The sequence below is a fragment of the Myxine glutinosa genome, chromosome 12 (assembly GCF_964187855.1).
Source record: "Myxine glutinosa chromosome 12, kmMyxGlut1.1, whole genome shotgun sequence".
NCBI lineage: Eukaryota > Metazoa > Chordata > Myxini > Myxiniformes > Myxinidae > Myxine > Myxine glutinosa.
The window spans coordinates 86464126-86486063 of record NC_136272.1 but is presented as its reverse complement, the minus strand read 5'-3'; the positions used below and the strand labels follow the sequence as shown (position 1 = coordinate 86486063).

Here is a 21938-nt window from a genome sequence, read left to right as displayed (position 1 = left end):
CCATCTGGGTTGAATATTTTTTCCTTCTTACTTTTTGAAGCCCTGTTGTTGGGCTAGCGGCTAGGGTGTCGGCTTAGGATCCGAGGATCCTGGGTTCGAATCCCGGTCGATCGCTGAATTAACGCCAGGGGGGTTGACTCAGCCTGCTCATCCTTCCGAGGTCGGCCAATTGAGTACCAGCTCACTGGTAATTCCCTGTTTGTCGTTAAAAAGGCGGCAAAAAGGGTTGGCGTCAGGAAGGGCATCCGGCCGTAAAACATTGCTTCAAAAAGGGGACCGAAAAACAACAACAACCACGGTTCCCGAAAAAGGCCAACCCCCGCTTTGCGGGGAAAAATGGCCTCTAAAGGTGGTTATTTTTTATATTTTTACTTTTTGAAAAATTGATATAGTCTTGAATAATCAAAGGGAGGCGTGAAGTGCCCCTCCCTTTATATAGGATCGTTTATCTGTATGCAACTTGAACATGGACACTGAAAATTAGTTTATCTCCTTCTCCTGATGTATAAATATACATATATATACACTTTATACACATTTAAAATATATATATATTTTAATTCCAACGTGCTGGCCCAATGGCCTGATGGATAAGGCATCAGACTCCCAAGCTGTGGATTGAATGAATTAATCCCTTCTGGGTTGAATTTCTTTTTCCCCTTACTTTTTCAAGTCTTTTATATAATCTTGAATAAAGTCTTGTACAATGAACAAATGCATTTTGTTCGTATTTAAAATGTATCTTGTGAAAAATACCAGGGGAAGAGGTGGGGAGGGGTGAAGAGGGTAGAGGAGTGGTATAGGGGAGGGAATAGGAGGGAGGGGGAGGGAAGGGGGGAGGGGTAAGTGAAAGGGGATGGGGAGGGTAGAGGGTTTCTACTTGACATTGTGATGGTCATCATTTCCTACGTTAAATCCTTGAAGTTTTAAGTTAGTGAAAATTTATTGGATTTTCACCAAATTTGTTTTACCAGTGTGTTTATCGACCATAACTTGCTGCGAAAACCAAAAACAGAAAACGAATCCAAGTTAAAATGAATTATTGGGGTCACCTGCATTCACTATCACCCTATGTAACTAACACCATGAGGTAAATTAGTCGAAATTTATCGGATTTTCACCGAATTTGTTGTATTCAAGTGTTCAACCGTTTCAGCAACTACCAAAACCGAAAACAGAAATCAAATCCGAGTTGAAATAAGCCAGTGAGGACGTTTGAAGCAAAAAAAAACCCCGTTTTTACCAGAGGAAATTCTTTCCAAAGTCATAAAACATCATTAATAAGCTTTCCATCATCCAGTCGAACATAAACCAAAAGCTTATAACCGTAGGCACACAATGATGTTCATAACGTTAACCAAAACCTTAATTTAGACAACTTTATTAGCTGAAAACAGTGCGGCCTAGCAAGCCGAGTCCATTGGCCGATGGGCCATATTCTAAAATGTTAATAAATCAAAAACTCCAAACCTCACAAACGCAAGACTTACATTATTCTTCTCTGGACACCATTATCTTTCCAAATATCTGCACGAATCCGCAGGACCGATGCAGGAAACCTGTCTTACGATGGTCTAAACTCAACTCGCATTCCTTGTTAGTGAGTGAACAATCTCAGTAGGCCAAAACAAAATGGCGGATTAAGAACCCAGCGACGTGACAGTGGGCTGACCAAGATGGCAAAGCACCATTTTGGTAAGTCCCTTTTTTTTGTTGTTGTTAAGAGCACCTCGTTAATCATCTACAAGAAGGGTGTTTGACACTCAAAACGCCTGTTTTTATTCATGCGCTCTCTTGGAGGTCAAGAAGTATGCATGCAAAGTTTGGGGTCGCTGGGTTTCATGGTTTTGGAGTTATGGACGACACATACACACACACACACACACACACACACACACACACACACACACACACACACCACATTATATTATTGATTGTTTATTTTTTTTGATCATTTAATTTTAAGATATCTATTTATTTCAGTTTTTTCATTGATTATTTTTTCCCAATATTTCTTTATTTAATTTTTCTATTGCAGTATTTAATTTTTATTTAAATAATTGTTCCATTGTTTAATTTACTTCATCATTATGGTTCCCGGAGGGAGGCATTAAGTGTTTCGTCTTGGTGTCTGTGGCGTTCCGGTTTTTGGAAAAAACGATACACAATACATTTATTTTCATGAGGCAGAATTTCAAGGTGTGTGTGTGTGTGTGTGTGAGTGTGAGTGTGTGTGTGTGTGTGTGTGTGTGTGTGTGTGTGTGTGTGTGTGTGTGTGTGTGTGTGTGTGTGTGTGTCTGTGTGTGTCTGTGTGTGAAATCGGGTGTTGTGGGTGTGTGATATTGTGTCCGGCATAAACGAGTGCCAGTTTCTTGCATTTTAAAATGTTAGCGTTTTATATTTTAAATTGGAATGAAAGATAACATTCACCAAATTCACAACGCTCATAGATATCGTTGGCTCGACAACATACTAAAGAGAAGTGTGTTAAAGCGATGTCACTTGGACGATTTGTGTGCTTTACTTGTTCATGGAAAATGTTACTTTTGTTCCTCCCCTTCCTCACACGTTCATGAAAATGCATATTTTCTTCCAATGCCCGCCATTGTTTGCCGAGACGACATCACGGCCTCATTGAGATTTTCCTTATGAGACAGGGTGGTAAATCCCATACTTGGGTGTTGAGGATATTTTGTATTGTGAAGTCCAGTGTCATGCACCATCTTCTCTTCTGAAGGATCTGATAAGTCTGCTGTATATTAAGGACTCCACTATAACCCCCATACTCAGCCCAAATCTCCCATCATAGTATTTATGTTAGATGTGTTTTAATCTTGAGATTGCCAACTTTTGAGCCAAAATATGTTTTTGGGGAAGTCAGTAATAGTCAGATTAAGGACTTTGACTCTGTGTATGTGTATGTAGCTGTTTTGAAATTGTGTTCTGATGCGGGGGTCGAACGGAATGAGTTTTTGTTTCCTGCGAGGTTATTTGGACATTCGCTCGGTTAAGGTGTTCCATCCACTTGTTCTCCGATGTTGAGCTGGGCGGAGAAGGCATACGTGACGGGGCACGCTTCCTTCCCCCCCCTCCCCCCATGCATCCCACCCCCAACCAGAGAGTTCGCTCCCTCCATGCCCTGCGAATGCGTGTGACACCGATAGAGAATAGTGATTTATTCATGGTTGAGATTTGTGTCATCGTACATTTTGTAATAAATTATTTTATTTATCCCTCAAGAAACTGGTTGCCTCATGTTGACACAATTTTTTCACTCCGACAATTGGTTATTTAGGGTTTTCTGGAGGGCTAAATTCCAAATAGTTCTGGTTTATAACTCGTGTGGTAATTCACCCCCCTCTGAATCAGGATCGACTGCTCGACGTTGGCTCGTGCAAAATAGTGATCATTTGGCTATCACTGAAACCTCAGCTTCAGCGTGACGGTAACCACCCAGGTGTGGTTGTGTTCTGTATGGAAGTTGCCGTCCACGTGACAATATGCGTAAATTGGTGAAGGCTTGCCATTTTCTGTTTTTGATGTTGAATCTTGATTAATATTAGTGTCCGTGGTGTCTTGATAAAACACATATCTGGGTATTTCCAACAGCAAAAAAGCCAAGTTGGGAGAGCAGGAAGCATTGCATTATTTCTTCTGATATTTTACACATGGTTTCATGCCTTTTTATCTGATGTAAACAAGGGTTGTAGAAGAACGAAATGCATTTTCATGATCTGAGTTAAACAAGGAAGACAAGTCAGAAGAAAGGAAAGCAAGATGAAAGGATGAAGGTTTGCCGAAAGGCACAGAACTTTGCATATCAGTGACATTTGAGGCACAGCCAATCCGACAACCGATCACTCGGTTGTCACTGAAATATTGGCATGTATGGACCTTTAATGAAACCCTTTATTTATATTTCTCTTGGGCAGGAATGTACCTTTTATATCAAGATTTTAAAAAATCTAACATCAAACTGTGAATTGATACATCTGCTTATTATTAGGAAGTCATCTGTTTAATTTGCACCGTTGAATTGCATTTAAAAGCATTACCATGGCATCGTGATCAGCGTAGCAGGGTCTCTGACGAATGTCACTTCCATCAACATTTACGGCCTTAATTAAGCTGTGCCAAAACAGAGGAAATGTTATGTACAAAACTGGAGTTGTGTTTCAATTGCCAGTGAATACCCTTTTTTGTCCCCCGCCGCACCGCGGAGCGAAAGGGGGACTATGGTTTTCCCGTCCGGGCGTGCGTGCGTGCGTAAGTGAAGGACCGCATTCGAATTTGGTGTGTGGGTGCAACCCACGTCAAAATCCAAGATGGCCTCCGCCATGTATGTCTGATGCCATGTATGTCTGAACCTTGTGAGTGGAATGTCTTGAAAAATAAGCGAAGTACCAACTTCTAATCTGGTGTGTGGGTGTATCTAGGCATAAGGAAGAACGCGATTGAAAATTGGGTCGCCATGTCAAAATCCAAGATGGCCGCCACCATATATATGTCTGAACCCTGTGAATGAAATATCTTGAAAAATAAGCGAAGTACCAACTTCTAATCTGGTGTGTGGGTGTATCTAGGCATAAGGAAGAAGGCTATTGAAAATTGGGTCGCCACGTCAAAATCCAAGATGGCCGCCTCCATGTATGTCTGAACCTTGCGAGCGAAATATCATATCATGGCATGTTTTCTGCGTCTTCCACTTTGTCAACTTGCATCACTTCCCCGACGGGGGACCTAGGCGTAACGCTTGTTTTAATTACTCTATCGGCTATAATATCAAGAATACTTTTCTTGTGGTAGTGATGTGGCACGGTCAGCCATCTTTAATGATTCACGAGAATGTTTCAAACTCGTCTCAGCAGAAAAGCAACACTCAGTGTGGGACCAGGTTGGCATTGGTGCCATCATGTCATTCATATATATATATATATATGTATATATATATATATATATTCTGTTACGTGGTCCTCCCGGTGACTACCTGGTCTCGGTGACCCCCGGACCGTGAGAGGAACTCCGCCAGAAAGATCTATTAGTTATGCGCGTTCGTAACGCAATCAATATGAATTCCAATCAATAAGAAACCCCACACCAAGGATCCGGAATAATCAAGGATATATTCCCCGAGCAATCAACAACCATCAACCATCAGCAATCAATCTTACAAAGATGTAAACTCATCTACAGTAACTCTAAGATGGCCATCTTATACATTCCTCACGTGAGCCCCACTCCCGACTCCCTCCATGGTCAATGTCTCTCTCAATGTCTCCGTACTCCTGTAGTTCGATCTCCGCACGTGGGCGGTGGAACGGACCCTTCCTGACGTGCTTCCACCGGGCACGTCCCGTACCGGGAACAACGGCTGCAGCGCACACCTCCTGGCCAAGCAAAGCGGGCAAAGCAACACGCGGCTTGCCCAGCGCGCGAGGCCCAAGGGGCGACCCGTACGCGGCCTTGTAGACGGTGAGGCGAACTGTGCCGGACGCTTGGTTCCGTGCACGAACCCACAGTGACTTGACGTGTCAAAGGGTAGTTACACGTCCCGGTAACTCCTCTCGCCAGACGGGCTTGTAAACGCCGATTCTCTTACGTTGCTCAATAGCGATACCGCTCGCGTCCGAGCTCGGCCAGGAAGAAGAAGAATCGTCCCTTCTCCAGGACCTCGTGTCTTTTCTTCTTCCGTTTCCAGTCTCCTTTTTCCCAGAAGGGCTCCTGACCCTTTAATCACAACAACCTTTAATCGACTACACATTGATAAGCAAAGACCTGAATAGTAATTCACATACATTCACATAAATATGTAACGATATATATATATATATATATATATATATATATATATATATATATATATATATATATATTGCATTCAGAAAGTATTGAGACCCCTTCACTTTTTTCACATTTTGGTATGTTGCAGCCTCATGCTGAAATCGTTTAAATTCATTTTTTCCCTCATCAATCCACACTCAATATCCCATAATGACAAAGAGAAAACAGGATTTTAGAAAGTTTTGCAAATTTATTAAAAAGAAAAACTGAAATATCACATTGACATAAGCATTCAGACCCTTAACTCAGTCCTCAGTTGAAGCACCTTTGGCAGTGATTGCAGCCTCGAGTCTTCTTGGGTATGACGTGACAAGCTTTGCACGCCTGGATTTGGGGATTGTCTGCCATTCTTCTCTGCAGATCCTCTCAAGCTCTGTCAGGTTGGATGGGGACTGTCGGTGGGCAGCCATTTTCAGGTCTCTCCAGAGATGTTCAATTGGGTTCAAGTCAGGACTCTGGCTGGGCCACTCAAGGACCTTCACAGAGTTGTCCCTAAGCCACTCCTGCGTTGTCTTGGCTGTGTGCTTTGGGTCATTGTCCTGTTGGAAGGTGAACCTTCAGCTCAGTCTGAGGTCCTGCGTGCTCTGTTTCACGTTTTCATGAAGGATATCTCTGTACTTTGCTCCGTTCATTGTTCCCTCAACCCTGACCAGTCCCCCAGTCCCTGCTGCTGAAAAACACCCCCACAACATGATGCTACCACCACCATGCTTCACCGTTGGAATGGTATTGGGCAGGCGGTGCCTGGTTTCCTCCAGACATGACGCTTAGAATTGAGGCCAAACAGTTCAATCTTGGTTTCATCAGACCACAGAATTTTGTTTCTCACAGTCTGAGAGTCCTTTAGGTGCTTTTTTGCAAACTCCAAGCGGGCTTTCATGTGTCTTTCACTGAGGAGAGGCTTCCGTCTGGCCACTCTGCCATAAAGCCCAGATCGGTGGAGTGTTGCAGTGATGGTTGTCCTTCTGGAAGTTTCTCCCATCTCCACACAGGATCTCTGGCGCTCAGCCAGTGACCATCGGGTTCTTGGTCTCCTCTCTTACCAAGGCCCTTCTCCCCCGAATGCTCAGTTTGGCCGGGCGGCCAGCTCTAGGAAGAGTTCTGGTTGTTCCAAACTTCTTCCATTTAAGAATTATGGAGGCCACTGTGCTGTTGGGAACCTTCAATGCAGCAGAGATTTTTTTTGTAGGCTTCCCCACATCTGTGCCTCGACACAATCCTGTCTCTGAGCTCTGCAGGCAGTTCCTTCGACCTCATGGCTTGTTTTTTGCTCTGATATGCATTGTCAGCTGTGAGACCTTATATAGACAGGTGTGTGCCTGTCCAAATCAGGATTTTAGAAAGTCCAATCAAAATTCAATTGTCCAATCAATTGAATTTACCACAGGTGGACTCAAATCAAGGTGTAGAAACATCTCAAAGATGATCTAGAGAAATGGGAGGCACCTGAGCTAAATTTCAAGTGTCATAGCAAAGGGTCTGAATACTTATGTCAATGAGTTATTTCAGTTTTTTATTTTTAATAAATTTGCAAAAACTTTTTAAAATGCTGTTTTCTCTTTGTCATTATGAGGTATTAAGTGGAGATCGATGAGGGAAAAAAAAGAATTTAAACGATTTCAGCATAAGGCTGCAACATAACAAAATGTGAAAAAAGTGAAGGGGTCTGAATACTTTCTGAATGCACTGTATGTATGTGTATATATATATAGCTATTATGTATTTTCCAAAACTGTGCTGTTTTGAGAATTCAAATTTTGATCAACTGTTACCACCTGTTGAGCCTTATTACTTAAAACTGGGTTTAGCTCATACATTGAAATTACAGAGGTAAGGGAAGTAAGAGTACGATTTGGTGACCGTCATTTAAGTGATGTGCAGTAGAGTGCTGGTACAATGAGTACTGCACAGAGTTATTGCAGTGACCATTTATGGTAATTTTACTAAAACCAATGTGATCCATGAAAGTTAGCCCGGCGGTAAATGAGCAATTCCCACATCACTAGGCCAATTTATTTGTGGTTATCAAGTCTATGCAGAGAGCTTCAATACTGTTGAGGTGATCTTCATCTGAGCAGAGGGTGAAAGCACCAACTGAATGAATGAATGAATGATCGTTTTAAGGCCATTTTCCCCGCGAGAGCAGGGGTTAGCCTTGCGGGCCCCATGACAATCATGGTTCCCTGTTTGAGGCAGTTTTTTTTAATGGCCGGATGCCCTTCCTGACGCCAACCCTTGGTCACGCTCTTCGATGCGCAGGGATACGGTGTACCTATTCTAAACCGGGGTGCACACCGGGATCATTCATCCCAGCAAGCTGGTACTCAATTTGCCGACCTCGGAAGGATGACAGGCTGAGTGAACCCCCCTGGCGTTAGTTCAGCGATCGACCGGGATTCGAACCCAGGATGTTAGGATCCCAAGCCGGCACCCTACCCTAACCGCTAAGCCAACACCAGGTGAAAGCACCAACTGATCAACTGAAATACAACCAAAGCACAATCGATTGACTTCAACTTGGATTCTTCTTCCATGCAACGAGAGGCAGCACAACAAAAAAGACATGCCCATCCTATTATTCAGCCAAAGCAAGCTGCACTCATCTACGGGTGCTTGACAATGTGCACATGGTGAGCAAGGTGTGGCTTCTCCCGATGAAAGGACCGGCATGCAGGATTGACCAGGTGAAGGCCAAGATAAAGGACGAAAAGCTTTGTATGATGAAAAAAAGTCCAGTGCATTGTGCAGTAAATTTGAAAACTAGTCCGATCCGAAGAATGACCAGAAATGCACTTATTTGCACTCTTGATTGCACGTTGATCAGACCTCCAGTTGACACAGGGTACAGAACATGAGATAAAACCGGATATTGTAGTGTCAAGGAATGGAAACCGGTGATTTTGGATGTACAGTTGCCCTCATTATAACAGGATTACAAAATAAGACCGAAAGTCAAACAGCGGCCGGCGTAGCTGGGCTTGTAAAATATTATAAACCACAAACACGTATGATTGGCTTTTCAAACAGTCGCTAATGCTGTTTATAACATTAAACAAAGAAATTTAGAGGAATCCTGACATCCATGAGGTAAGTTTTACTTGCAGAACTGAGGGAAGATCTACTGTAATCTATATACCCCACAATGGTTGAGTTAATAACATGCCATCAAAAAACCGAGGCCAATTCCTTACTTCCGTGGTTTAGTTTCATACACCGCTCATCAATGATTCATGAACCATTCCACCGCTTCATTCCATTAACTTTATTCACAACATTGGGATTAAAGTGTTATGGTCATATTTACTATATTATTATTATTATTATTATTATAATTATTATTATTACGAAAACGATACTACTGAAACGATACACTACTGTATTTAGAAACCTGGGCTTAATTTGTCCGAAGCGGTCTGAAGATGAGTCATAAAGCTTAAGGCCTATACCTATACGTACCATTTTGTTGGAAGATCCGTGACGCCGATGCTTTTGATATTTGATGGTCATTTTAACAATCGGTTTGTTTGTGTTTCACACTGAATGAAAAACGTAAAGGTGGAGCATGGCGATTGTGATATATGACAGGTTCGACGATATGTTCAGCATGAACGAAATTGGAATCAAAATGCCGGTGTGTGGAGAGTCAGCCGACGTACCGCCGTAATGACCTCAGACGTAATCACATCACCCTGTCATGTGACCAGATCCTGAGCTCTGATTGGTGTACGTTTGAGGGGGACATACATACATACATACATACATACATACATACATACGACGGACGGACAAACTGTTCGAGATGGCTTTGCCCTATGGGCTACGCCATAAAAAAGATCTTGAAGCAAGTGAACATGAAGCAAGCGGCCATCCTTTTCTGTACTTCTTTATTCACTTAATATGTTTGTAAAGCAAGTCACGGATGCCAGCCCATTAGTATAGTTTCCCTCCAAGGAAAAGTTGTTCCATAATGCAGGAGTTTTAATCTGATTTGACTTATTTTCCTTTACATTTTTATATCATAAGCCTCATAGTGGAGCTTGTACATAAATTACATTTGGGACAAAAATATTTGTCGACATCACATCACACTTGTCATATTTAGTCAACCGCAGGACCAAAGCCTCCCTCACCTCACACTGAGGGTAGATGAATGCACCTGGTAATATCAGTGGCTGATGTAGGGCTGACAGGATAACCTCGACGTATGTCCACTCACCTCTGTGATCCGTCTCGCCTGGGTTTGAATCCCAAATCGGCTCGAAAGTATCATCCTGGTATTCCGCAGGTAGGCCGAGATATCGGTGTGTGCCGGCCTTCCGATAGACATGCAACTGGGCGTCTTTCTGATGGCATCAGTTGATGGACGTTAAAGATCCCACGATGTCCTTCGTGAAGCGGCGACGAATTATCGTCGGAACCCTGAACAAATTACAAACACCTGCTCCAACCTTCAGGGGACACTGCATCAGCGGCAGTTTCATCCCTGCAAGAACGGATGCTAACCCGCGGACACGTTCTGCGTACAAACGATGATTGCTATGCCGATGATGTGTATCTGCTGATTGAAGGTGTTCTGGTTACCAAGCTTTTTCAGGGCATGATCAAATGAGCACACTATGCAGTGTTCACATGGATTTTCACACATTGACGGTAGCACGAGTCCCTGGAGGGGCTGTTTGTGATTTAATGGCTTCACCAACAGCACAACTGGTCGACATGAAACCTGTGGCCTAATAACCCTGATTTAAACCCATAGGACACCATGAATGGAAACCTTAGGGCTTAGACGGTTGATACAGCGAGGCGGGCACAGACTTCCAGGGCTCGAATTAACGAGTGCAAGGAATTAGGAAGCTGCCTTGAAACTTTAATCCATTTGGACTTGAAAAGTATTTCCCAGATCAAGTTTAATTAAGACTAAATATCAATGACTATTACACAGTTAAGCCATATACGTACGAAGCACTGTGAAAAGGGAAACGTGTATTAACGACAACCTTTCAACAGACTGTCATTGAAGGAAATGAAGACAAAAGCTACAGAAATTAAGTCGTCCAATCTTCATTCAGTCGACCACACACTGATGTAATGAGCAGTGTCAAATTTGCTGAAATAATCAGAAGAGCTGTTTATTAAGAGAAACGACAAGCCCTGGGCCTTATCCGTAACTTATTCGGTCCTCTCTCTTTTAGTCTGTGAATCTGTGTACCTGGATGAATTCATTACCTCTGCCACCAAAGGTGGATGGAGGTTATGTTTTCACCCCCTCTGTTTGTGAACAAAATATCTCAAAGTTGTGGACGGATTCGGACGAAATTAGGCAGAGATGCAGCATATGCCACAAAGACGACATGATTCGATTTTGGTGAAGATCTGGATTCGGATGCGGCTACTATAATTTTTTAAGTGATTCTTCACCATTGGGAGATCGGGCCAAAATCGATACATAGCTGGATATCTCAAAACGTTGTGCACGGATTTGGACGAAACATGGTGGAGAGGTTGGGTGTCTGACAAGAACGAATCGATTCGACTTTGGTGAAGATCTGAATATAGATTCGGATATGAGAATTATTTAATTTTTAAGTGATTCTTCACCATTGGGAGATTGGGCCAAAAACTATACATTGCGGGATATCTCTAGTTATGGATGGATTTGGACGAAACTTGTTGGACAGGTTGTGTGTGTGACAAAGAATCGATTCGATTTTGGTTAAGATCTGAATATGAATACGGATATGAGAATTATTTAATTTTCTAAGTGATCCTTCACAATTGCGAGATAGGGCCAAAAACTATACATTGCGAAATATCTCAAAGTTATGGATGGATTTGGACGAAACTTGGTGGACAGGTTGTGTGTGTGACAAGGAAGAATCGATTCGTTTTTGGTTAAGATCTGAATATGAATACGGATATGAGAATTATTTAATTTTCTAAGTGATCCTTCACAATTGCGAGATAGGGCCAAAAACTATACATTGCGAGATATCTCAAAGTTATGGATGGATTTGGACGAAACTTGGTGGACAGGTTGTGTGTGTGTGTGACAAGGAAGAATCGATTCGACTTTGGTGAAGATCTGAATATAGATTCGGATATGATAATTATTTAATTTTTAAGTGATTCTTCACCATTGGGAGATTGGGCCAAAAACTATACATTGCGGGATATCTCAAGTTATGGATGGATTTGGACGAAACTTGTTGGACAGGTTGGGTGTGTGTGACGAGGAAGAATCGAATCGATTTTGGTGAAGATCCGGATCCGGCTGGTATAATTTTAAAGTGATTCTTCACCATTGAGTGATATGGCCAACCAGACGGAGGTATGCTTTCTACTGAGTGCCGTTCTAGTTTCCTTGTGATATCACATCCTTCAATGTGCCAAGAGCAGGCCATTCATCCAACCAACTATTCACCTTCCTCGACGAGCTTACATCTCTTGACACGCCTCCCAACATCTTCATCAAACCCAATTATTTTTACTCTTTTAAGTTTCGCCCCTTATTTTTATCCTTTCTTTTTTACCAGGCTCTTGGCCGTGTACGTTGGCGATGTCGTCATGCTGCAGCCGTTGGAGAGAGTCGAGAGGAGCAGCTTCTTGCCGAGTCTGCCACCCAGGAGGAGTTGCTGGCAGGACGGATCGCGGGTCTCGGAGGGGAGCTGCGCCGTGCGCGTGCTGCGCTCGGCGGTGCTCAGGCTGACAACGATAGACTCGGCACGTTGAGTCAGCAACTCTCACAGGTCTGGAGGTCCAAGGGGATTTTCTGGGTGGTGGGTAAGAAGTCGTTGTCATTTAACTCCACAGTGTTCTTGAGGTTTTTAATCCCACAAATGAGGCCTCGTTCACCACCCACAGTCACCGATAAACCAAACATTACAAATTAGCTTTCAATGCAGCACATCAGATTTTTGTTTAAATTAAAACGTTTTGAGATTACTTTGAAGAAACAATAGCTTAAAAAAAGAAATAAATGTTATTTTGATAATCATGAGGCTTTACAATACAGTTTTGGAATGAAATAGAGGCCTATACTCTTGATAAGGCAACGACGTGTTCATGACGAGTCGAAGAACGTCTCCATGCTCTAACAAATCCTGGACAGATCTTCACTCGTCACTCAACTAAATATGTAAGGAATTTGTAGTTTTTGGGGGTACCGGCGATAACCTGCCTCGTCCTTATGAAGGACACCGAGGGACCTTTAATGTCCACCAACGAGCGCTGCAGACAGATGGGTCCTCCAATGATTGCACAAACACATTGATGCAGAGCTTTGCATGTGAAACACCAAGATGGGGGTTTATAGCTGTGTCGGGATGTGAACACAGGCTAGACAGTTAATGGGGGAGTTTGCATATATTTAGGGTATCCTTCCCACTCGTACATTGTTTTGCAATCTCTGGAATATCTAATTTATAGGTTGGCACCACAAGCAATCCAGCCCATGATATACTGTCTCTTAATCCTTCTTAATCCCTCTTTTTATGCATACTTTTTGCCAATTTTTACACTTGTTTTTGCATCATTCTGTCACTTTTGATTTGTGTTGGCAGTGTCTCAGTCCCACTCTCCTGCTTGTATTGTAGGCATGTTTTGTTCATATTTTCAATCGAAATAGAGGCTCATCATAGAAATAGAGCCAAGATCCCTGGCTTATCACGGTGGCTTCAAGCTGCCATTTTTTGTGACATTTCTCGAAAAAAAGTAGGAACACAAGTGTGTGTGAGTATGGTTTACACTGTGAAGTATCACTCAATAAATTGATCTTTTATATTAGCAATTTAATGGGGTTTGGGCTTCGACCAATGGTGCTACATGGATGTCCCGATGCTATTAGCACCACACCTGATCTGAAGCCCATTTGATTGCGCAAAAGGGAGAGGTGATTCTGAGGATTTTATAATTGTGACAAGTCCAGCTGAAATAGCTTGTGCATATATATATATAAATAATATACAGTGGAACCTTGACTTACGAGTTTAATTCGTTCTGTGACCGAGCTCGTAACTCAAATTGCTCGTTTCTCAAATCAAATTTCCCCATTAAAATGCGTTGAAATGCTATTAATCCGTTCCAGCCCGCCAAAAACCACACCAATTTTTTTAAAAATATACAGTATATATAAAAATATCTCGCGCTTTATATTTCACCTGTATGCAGCATACAAGTTGGCAGGATGGCCTGGACTGGAGGTACGCACACTTGACTCTAAAGTCTAAACTGTCCAGCCTGGGTTTGAATCCCGACCCAGCTATAACCTGTCATGGGTGAATCACAGGCAGGGTGATTCATCAATGTGTGTACCGCTAAACTGGGCGCCCCGTTTGCGTCCCATTAGTTGTTGGATGTTAAGGATCTCACCGTGTTTTCCACAAAGAGAAGGCGAGCTATCGCCGGCACTCTGAACAAGTTGTGGCCTGGCATGCTCTTCTCCTCTGCCGTTATATACGTCCTCCTTGGCATCTTTTTCCAGAAGAGCCCTGTCTCGTCACAGTTGAAGATTTGCTGGGGGATGTATCGTTCGGCTTCTATCAGTTCGGCAAAAGTTATAATAAAATCTTCAGCTGCCTTCACATCCGCCTCACCAAGTCGACAACACGCACACCTCGCTCATGTTTTTCGACGATTGCGTGTTTTATATCCAAGCACATCATCCTCTTCTTCTTCTCAGTTATAATAAAATCTTCAGCTGCCTTCACATCCGCCTCACCAAGTCGACAACACGCACACCTCGCTCATGTTTTTCGACGATTGCGTGTTTTATATCCAAGCACATCATCCTCTTCTTCTTCTCAGTACCGTGTTTTCCACAAAGAGAAGGCGAGCTATCGCCGGCACTCTGAACAAGTTGACGGCAGAGATACTGTACTTGCACGGCAAGATAACCACGTGACCAGAACCCACCTGGTGGCGTAAACTCAAAATAACCAACATGCGAAAACAAAAATGCAGCGCTATACGACAGAGATACTGTACTTGCACGGCAAGATAACCACGTGACCAGAACCCACCTGGTGGCGTAAACTCAAAATAACCAACATGCGAAAACAAAAATGCAGCGCTATACGACAGAGATACTGTACTTGCACGGCAAGATAACCACGTGACCGGGTGGCGAAAGCTCGTAACTCAGATCTCGGCTCGCATCTCAAAGCAATAAACCGCCCGAGCGACGGCTCGTATCTCGAAAAACTCGTAAGTTGGGGCACTCGTAAGTCAAGGTTCCACTGTATATTGTTACGGATCTCGGTTTCGGCACTCCCCTTACCGAGGGGGGTTTAATCCCCTCGTCTATCACACTGGCCGTCCGAGTCCTAGGAGGTATCGCGCTCCTTTGCGGGGTTGAGGTTGACCAGGGTAACTGGTCAATGGAGTCCCAGATACCTTCGCCAACCTCGCCGCAAAGCAGGGCGCTACTTCTGCCCGAGCCACGGACAAGATGGAATTTTGCCGAGCGGTTTAGCAATCCGCAGCTCGAGCCGTTAACAAAGGGACTAAACCCGATTTAAAGCGGTTGGCCAAATCGTGCCACAGGTACTCAATGGGGAAAAGACTAAAGTGACCGGATGAGAGGAAGCAAAGAATAAGAAGGGTAAAGGAAGAACAAATATGGTTTATTAACTATCTACAAGAGGAAACGAAAGAAGGGAATATACAATGAGAGGAAATAAAAGGACATAGGGCAACCTTAGACACTCTTATATAACACGCCCCTGACAATACAGACATACTTACACGAATAGGGACTGGCAGGAAGGAATGGCTGGAAGGGGGAGAAGGTCCAAGCAGATGGCAGGGCAGGAAGGTCCGGGCAGATGGCACAGCGTCGAGGTCCGCTCCAGGTCGCGCTCCGGGCTTGAGGCGAAACCCGGCGGCAGCTGCACGTATCGGTTTCACGCGGTCGGACAATGCGTATATATTGCGGTATTGTCGCCGTCAACGGACCCACTCTCCTGCCTTACGACTCGTCGTGTTCATCTGCTGCCTCTCCTGTGAAGGGGCTTTGCGCTCGCCTTTTATTGCAAGGCTCACGTATTAAGCCGCGTCCGCTTTGCTCCGCCTACCCGTGAACACACCTCGGCCCGGATTGGTCACAAGGGTTCATTCGTACCCCCCTCGTGACGCGTCGATGGGGCCACGCCTGTGTTCCTGGCCGCTCCTCCTTTTTTCTCCCACTCTGACCGTGTGCGTAATGGCGGCTTGGGGCCAGCAAACAAACAGAAAGGGCAGCGAACGCTGCAATACGGCTACTGGCACTTTGGAGAGAGAGAGATGATTGGGGATAATTGAAGGGGCCTATCTTATTAGATACAACGCAGTCAAACTATTGGAAACAGATCCTTACCTGAAACACATACTAATGAAATAACTAAAGAAGAATCTATGGTGTCCTACGTGTTGCAATATGACCTAACTAGGGTGCGGCCTTTACAAAGGGGGATATTTACAAGAATTATTATTTTACAAAGTGAAGGTTCTAAAAACCGTAACACAGCACCCGTCTCTCCTCCAGGGCCGTCCCGGCCCGAAATAACTTTAACTTGATGTGACACTCAGGTGTAGTAACACTCTACTATTAACCTTACCCTGAGTGCGACAGTTTTAAAACAATTAAGTATGTCCCGCCTGCTGCGTTGCATTCTATCTAACAGATTCACGCCCACAGAATAACTGAATCACGGAATTAATTCGCAAACTACACATTTACGGTGGGGAGCATTATTTACAAAGACACTATTTGGTATTTACACGCGAACCCAGGACCTGTCTTTTGGGAAACAAAAGCAGAGTTTTTGAGAAGAGGGACGGTCATGCACTGCACTGCACCGGTACACCACACCCACGGGTGCTGCGAGACGCACAATTGATATTGCAGTGCAATCTCAGAGCACCAAAAGCACCACCATAAAGCACCCAATAAAAAAACACAAAGCACCATCCAGTGCACAGTCATCACATTTCCATACAATAAGCAACGATGACGTCTTCTTCTCTCTGCTGGTCCGCTGGTTCTCGACGACTTCTTGCTTGCGGCCTATTTGGTAATAAAAAGAAGGCACAAAACGCATCCATTCCTTTAATTATGGCCAGCAGGGGCCAACTAAGGTGGTCCACCTGCATGGCTTAGGTGCCACCGTGACCGTGGTCCGCAAGCAAGATTCCTAGCAGCGATGCCAGGCCCCAAAACGTGGGGTCCATCAGTGGTGCTCGGCCACAGACATGTGGTCCATATGGTGGTGCTCGGCCACAACGTGCGGTCCATAGGTGTGGTACCGGTCCAGGCAGGCAGCAGCGAAGGTGCGGGCACACAACTGCGGCGTCTGCACGCTTTCCCCTCAGTGCCCAGAGAGCACGGTCCATAGGTGGGGAAGGAAGACAAAGCAGAGTTAGCGGGGTGCAAGGGCACAAGGGTACACATCAACACAAGGTAATGCAGAGGTGAGGTGCGCAGGAGAGTGAGCGGAGAAAGCTCGTCCCTACCGTATGTCCCCGTCCCCCCTGTCACCTAATCTACCTTTGCCCCTTACCCCGTATTTACACAATTTTACAAATTTGTCGCTATCGTCTTGTCTTCCCCATATCTCCCCTAATTCCAAATTCGTTAGCAATCCCTCTAAATCAAATTTGCCATCAATCAATTTATCAATCCCTCCTAAGGAGGAAGAGATGGAACATAAACACAATGTCACCCCCACGTCATGATGCGTCTTACTATTCCAAACATTTGCACAAACCGGTAGTGTGGAGTCTTGTCACCCTGGTGAGTGGATGTAGATGGTGTGAAGAGATTCCAATCCTAACTATACTCTAAATGACTTTAACACACTTACTCTACCCGGGGTCTTTCCCTGCAAAACCATTGGCCATCTTACACTATGTGGTTCTAAGAACCGAACTCCCATTGACCAAACTGTGGTGCTCACCAATTTGGGGTCTCACTCCCCCGATTCTTCACCCTGTGCCTTCGCACAATTTCCGGGCTGGGTCGTGTGGCGCTCCCAGCAGGTCCGCTCACTTGCACACCTCCGCCACTGCAGTCGTCTCCGAGCTTACCTGCTCCTTACCCTAACCTACCTGGGGAAGGCCCTCTGGCGCTCTCACCCCACTACCGTCCTCTCTGGCGTCGGGCTACCCGGGTCCGTCCTCCGGATCCTCGGGCCCCATTGAACAACTCTACTGGCTCCCAGAGCCTACCTGCGGCCTCACCTGGCCGACATACTAACAGTGGCGGAGTGCCCATTCAATCGCACTCACTAACAGGCCACACGCCCAGCCAATTGACTCCACTAATGCACCCAACACAACACTTCCGTGCAACTACCCGCACCACAGATGCCAATATCCAACCACAATTTACCTACTCCCTCTACCTACTTTTAAACTACCCTCCCCGGGTACTCGTGAAGGGGTCCATCTTCCCCATCCACTCCCACTCCTTTTCCTCTGTGACGGCTTTATCAATCACACTCCGGATCTCCGAATCTCCGTGTTGTTCTTCAACAAGTCTCTTTCGGACCAGCACTGTTTGTTCAACCTCGTTCCCAGATGTCTCCGACGGACACTCCATTTCCTCTTTTGTTTCAGATGCCACCTTTTCCTTAAGTTCCTTGATGTCACTCCCTTTCCTATTATCTCTTCCAGACTTTTCCTCCAATATCGCAAAGGAACCCAAATCCACATCACCTCCTTCTCCTTCTCTTCAGAGCGCTTCCTACCCATAGCACGAGTTACTGCACAGGATGGAAAGATACCCGGAATCTCCTGCTGAATTGTGCAGAACTGTGCGGTGTTATTTTCCATACTGGGCTTTTCAACCAACATCAGATGACCAGAAACTCGACCACCGCCCAAATCATTCCCGATAATAAAAGAGATTCCCTCTACAGGAAGAGTGGCTTGTAAACCTACAGTGACTGGTCCTGACACCAAATCAGACTCTAAATGGATGACATGAAGAGGAGCTTTAACATAGCCACCAACCCCCTGTAAAAGAACACTAACACCAGTTGCTGTCTTCTCTGACAATGGCAAAATGCCTTCAAGCATCAAAGATTGATCTGCTCCTGTGTCCCTCAATACCCTAACAGGTCTCTGGTTAATTGTCTCCATCCAGTGACACAAACCCCTCTGAAATAAAAGGTTTGTAACCCTCTTGAACAAGGTCGTTCTGTGATGCCGTAACTTTGGCATGGGAACCTTCACAAGGCACTGTCCTCCAAGGACAATTTCTCGCATTTGCCAATGCATTCGAGTTGCACTAGTTTGACTCCGCTCCTGATTTTTCCTTTTCAGGGCGTAACATTGGGACATCAAATGCCCAGGTTTCTTGCAAAAAGCGCAAGTAGGCCCGGAGGAAAAACTCGTGGTCTGCCTCGGGCCCCCCGGAAGATAGGTATGTCTTGGAACTGCAGTCTTCTGATCCCTAAAAGTCGTGGTATCAGATTTGTCCCCATAGTCCTCTCTAGGCTGCCTCCATGAATATTTGTTCTCCGATCCTGATTTACCATAACTCCCCTGGCTAACTCTAGGTGGAAAGTTAGGTTTGTGGAACCCCATCCTGTGTGTCAAGGCATAGTCATCTGCCACGGTTGCTGCCTCATACAACTCTGGTACTTTCTTCTCATCCAGATGTACTTTAATGTCCACGTGGACACACTGTTTGAATTCCTCCACCAAGATCAATTGTCGTAACAGGTTGAAGTCTTTCCCAATCTCTTTCGAGTCACACCACCTATCAAACATGGTTTCCTTCATTCTGGCAAACTCCACATGGGTCTCACTCTCCCTCTTCCTGGCATTCCTGAATTTTTGCCGGTAAGCTTCAGGGACCAATTCATAGGCTTTGAGAATGGCTTTCTTCACTATCTCATAATCTGCACATTGGTCAATCGGTAAAGCCGAATAGATATCTTGAGCTTTACCCACCAGAACACTTTGCACTAACATAGTCCAGGACCCCACAGGCCATTTTAGCATTTGACCCACCTTCTCAAAATGTAAAAAAAACTTGGCTACCTCCTTTTCATTGAAGGGTGGAACCAGCCTCACATGCCTACCAACATCCCAAGAGTTCTCACTAGTTGTCGAACTAGCCGGCATGGATACTACTTCTCTCCGTTCTCCCAGTAATTCCAGCTCCTTGAGTTTAAGTTCCTTCTGATACTCCATGTCCTATTCCTTTAACTCCCTTTTGGCTCTCCTTTCCTTGGCTCTTTCCTTGGCTCTTCTCTCCTCGAGTTCCTTTTCAGCTCTCCTTTCCTCTGCTCTTTCCTCTGCTCTTCTTTCCTTCAGTTCTCGTTCCTGTGCTGCTCTTTCCTTTGCTCTTCTTTCCTCTGCTTCCTTTTCAGCTCTCCTTTCCTCTGCTCTTTCCTCTGCTCTGCTTTCCTCGGCTTTCCATTCCAACTCTTTTAACCTTTCCTGGCTCTTTTTTTTTTTTTTTTTTTTTTTTTTTTTGTATACTGAATCGAGGCTCGTGAAAGAGCTAACATTTACTTCACAAACAAATCAACCAGACAAACAAAATATATAAAAAGAGGGAGCGGAAAACAAGATGGGCAGAGAAGGGGAAGCACACAAACAACATTTGAGAGCAGGGAGATGTGTGGAAGGGAGAGGGCTTGGGGGGAGGAGGCGTGGGAAGGGGGGGGGGGGTGGAGCGAGAAGTATAAAACACAAGGACACCAAGGACTTCCAGGACAGAAGTTGGTATTTCAAAAAAGTGGAATTGGGGTGAAATTAGCGGGGGTAGAAAAGATCAAGGTTTTGGATGGGGGAAGATAAGAGATGGTGGTGAACAGCTGTTTTAAAGACCTGGAGGGTGGAGTGGGATTGAAGAGAGTGAGGGAGTTTGTTCCAGAGGCGGGAGAAAAGAGGAATGAAGGAGTGAAGGTGAGCAGAGAGTCTTGATTTTGGCAGTTTGACCATAGGAGGGTTGCAGGCAGATCTTGTGCGACCTGTAGGAATATTTGTGGGACAGAGCCCAGAGAGAGCTGGGGGGGAAAGGCCAGAGAGGAGTCGGTAGAAGATGGAAAGACCACCAACCTGCCTGCAGTGAGTGTGAGTGAGAGGCCCTTGGAGTTAGCTTCATCGCGGGAGATTCCAATGATTCTGAATGCTTTGGTTTCAACAGCGTGAAGACGAGCTAGGTGTGAGGCAGGAGCACCAGCCCAGAGGGGAGAGCAGTATTCCATTGAGCTGCGGATGAAAGCCTTGTATGTGGTGAGGAGCTCAGGTGTGCCAAGGAAGGACTTCGCACGACGGAGGATGCCCAGTCGGTGACTGGCTTTGGAGGCGAGATTTGAAATGTGGTTTTCCCAGGAAAGATCATGGCAGATAGTGAGACCCAAAAGCTTGAGTGACAGAACTTCTTGGAGAGGATTATTCAGAAAGTGGATGGGAGGGTTGTCCAGTCGGTCTTTTCGGAGAGACATCATAAGAGTGTGAGATTTGTCAGGATTGAAAGACATGGTCCACTTGTTTTCCCAGTCTGTGATTTTGTCCAGGTCTGCAGAGAGTGAGGAGGCAGCAGACTGCCGATCTGAGGGATGAAGAATGGAGCGACAGAGAGTAGTCATCAGCAAAGAGATACAGAGGATTTTTAAGAGAGTCAGAGAGATCATTGATGAAGACCATAAAAAGCACAGGGCCCAGAACACTGCCTTGCGGAACTCCAGCCTGAACAGGAAGAGGAGATGAGAGAAACCCATTCAGGGCCACACGTTGACTACGACTAGAGAGGAAGTCCGCCAGCCATGCGTGGAGATTTCCATGGATACCAAAAGAGGAGAGTTTGGTGAGCAGAGCGGGGTGCCAGACCGTATTGAAGGCACGTGATATGTCAAGGGAGACTGCTCTAATTTCCTGTTTGGCATTGAGGACCTCCATCCATTGTTGAGAAAGCAGAAGCAGCATGTCCAGAGTAGAGTGTCCAGGTCTGAAACCAAATTGATGATCAGAGATCAAGCCATTGGAGAAGAGGAAAGATTTCATATCTGAAGCAATGATGGATTCCATGACTTTGCTGATAATTGGGAGAAGGCTGGTTGGTCTGTAGTTGCTGGGATCTGTTTTTGCACCTTTTTTGTGCAAAG

At 44.9% G+C, this 21938-nt stretch overlaps 1 protein-coding gene across 1 annotated transcript in view; it reads left to right on the top strand.

Moving 5' to 3' along the window:
- Positions 1-21938, top strand: part of LOC137437204 (protein bicaudal D homolog 2-like) — a 200082-nt gene that overhangs the window by 56873 nt on the left and 121271 nt on the right. The window contains exon 2 of the mRNA XM_068131569.2: positions 12375-12587. Coding sequence (XP_067987670.2) covers positions 12375-12587 — 213 coding nt within the window. The remainder of the gene's footprint in view (positions 1-12374; positions 12588-21938) is intronic.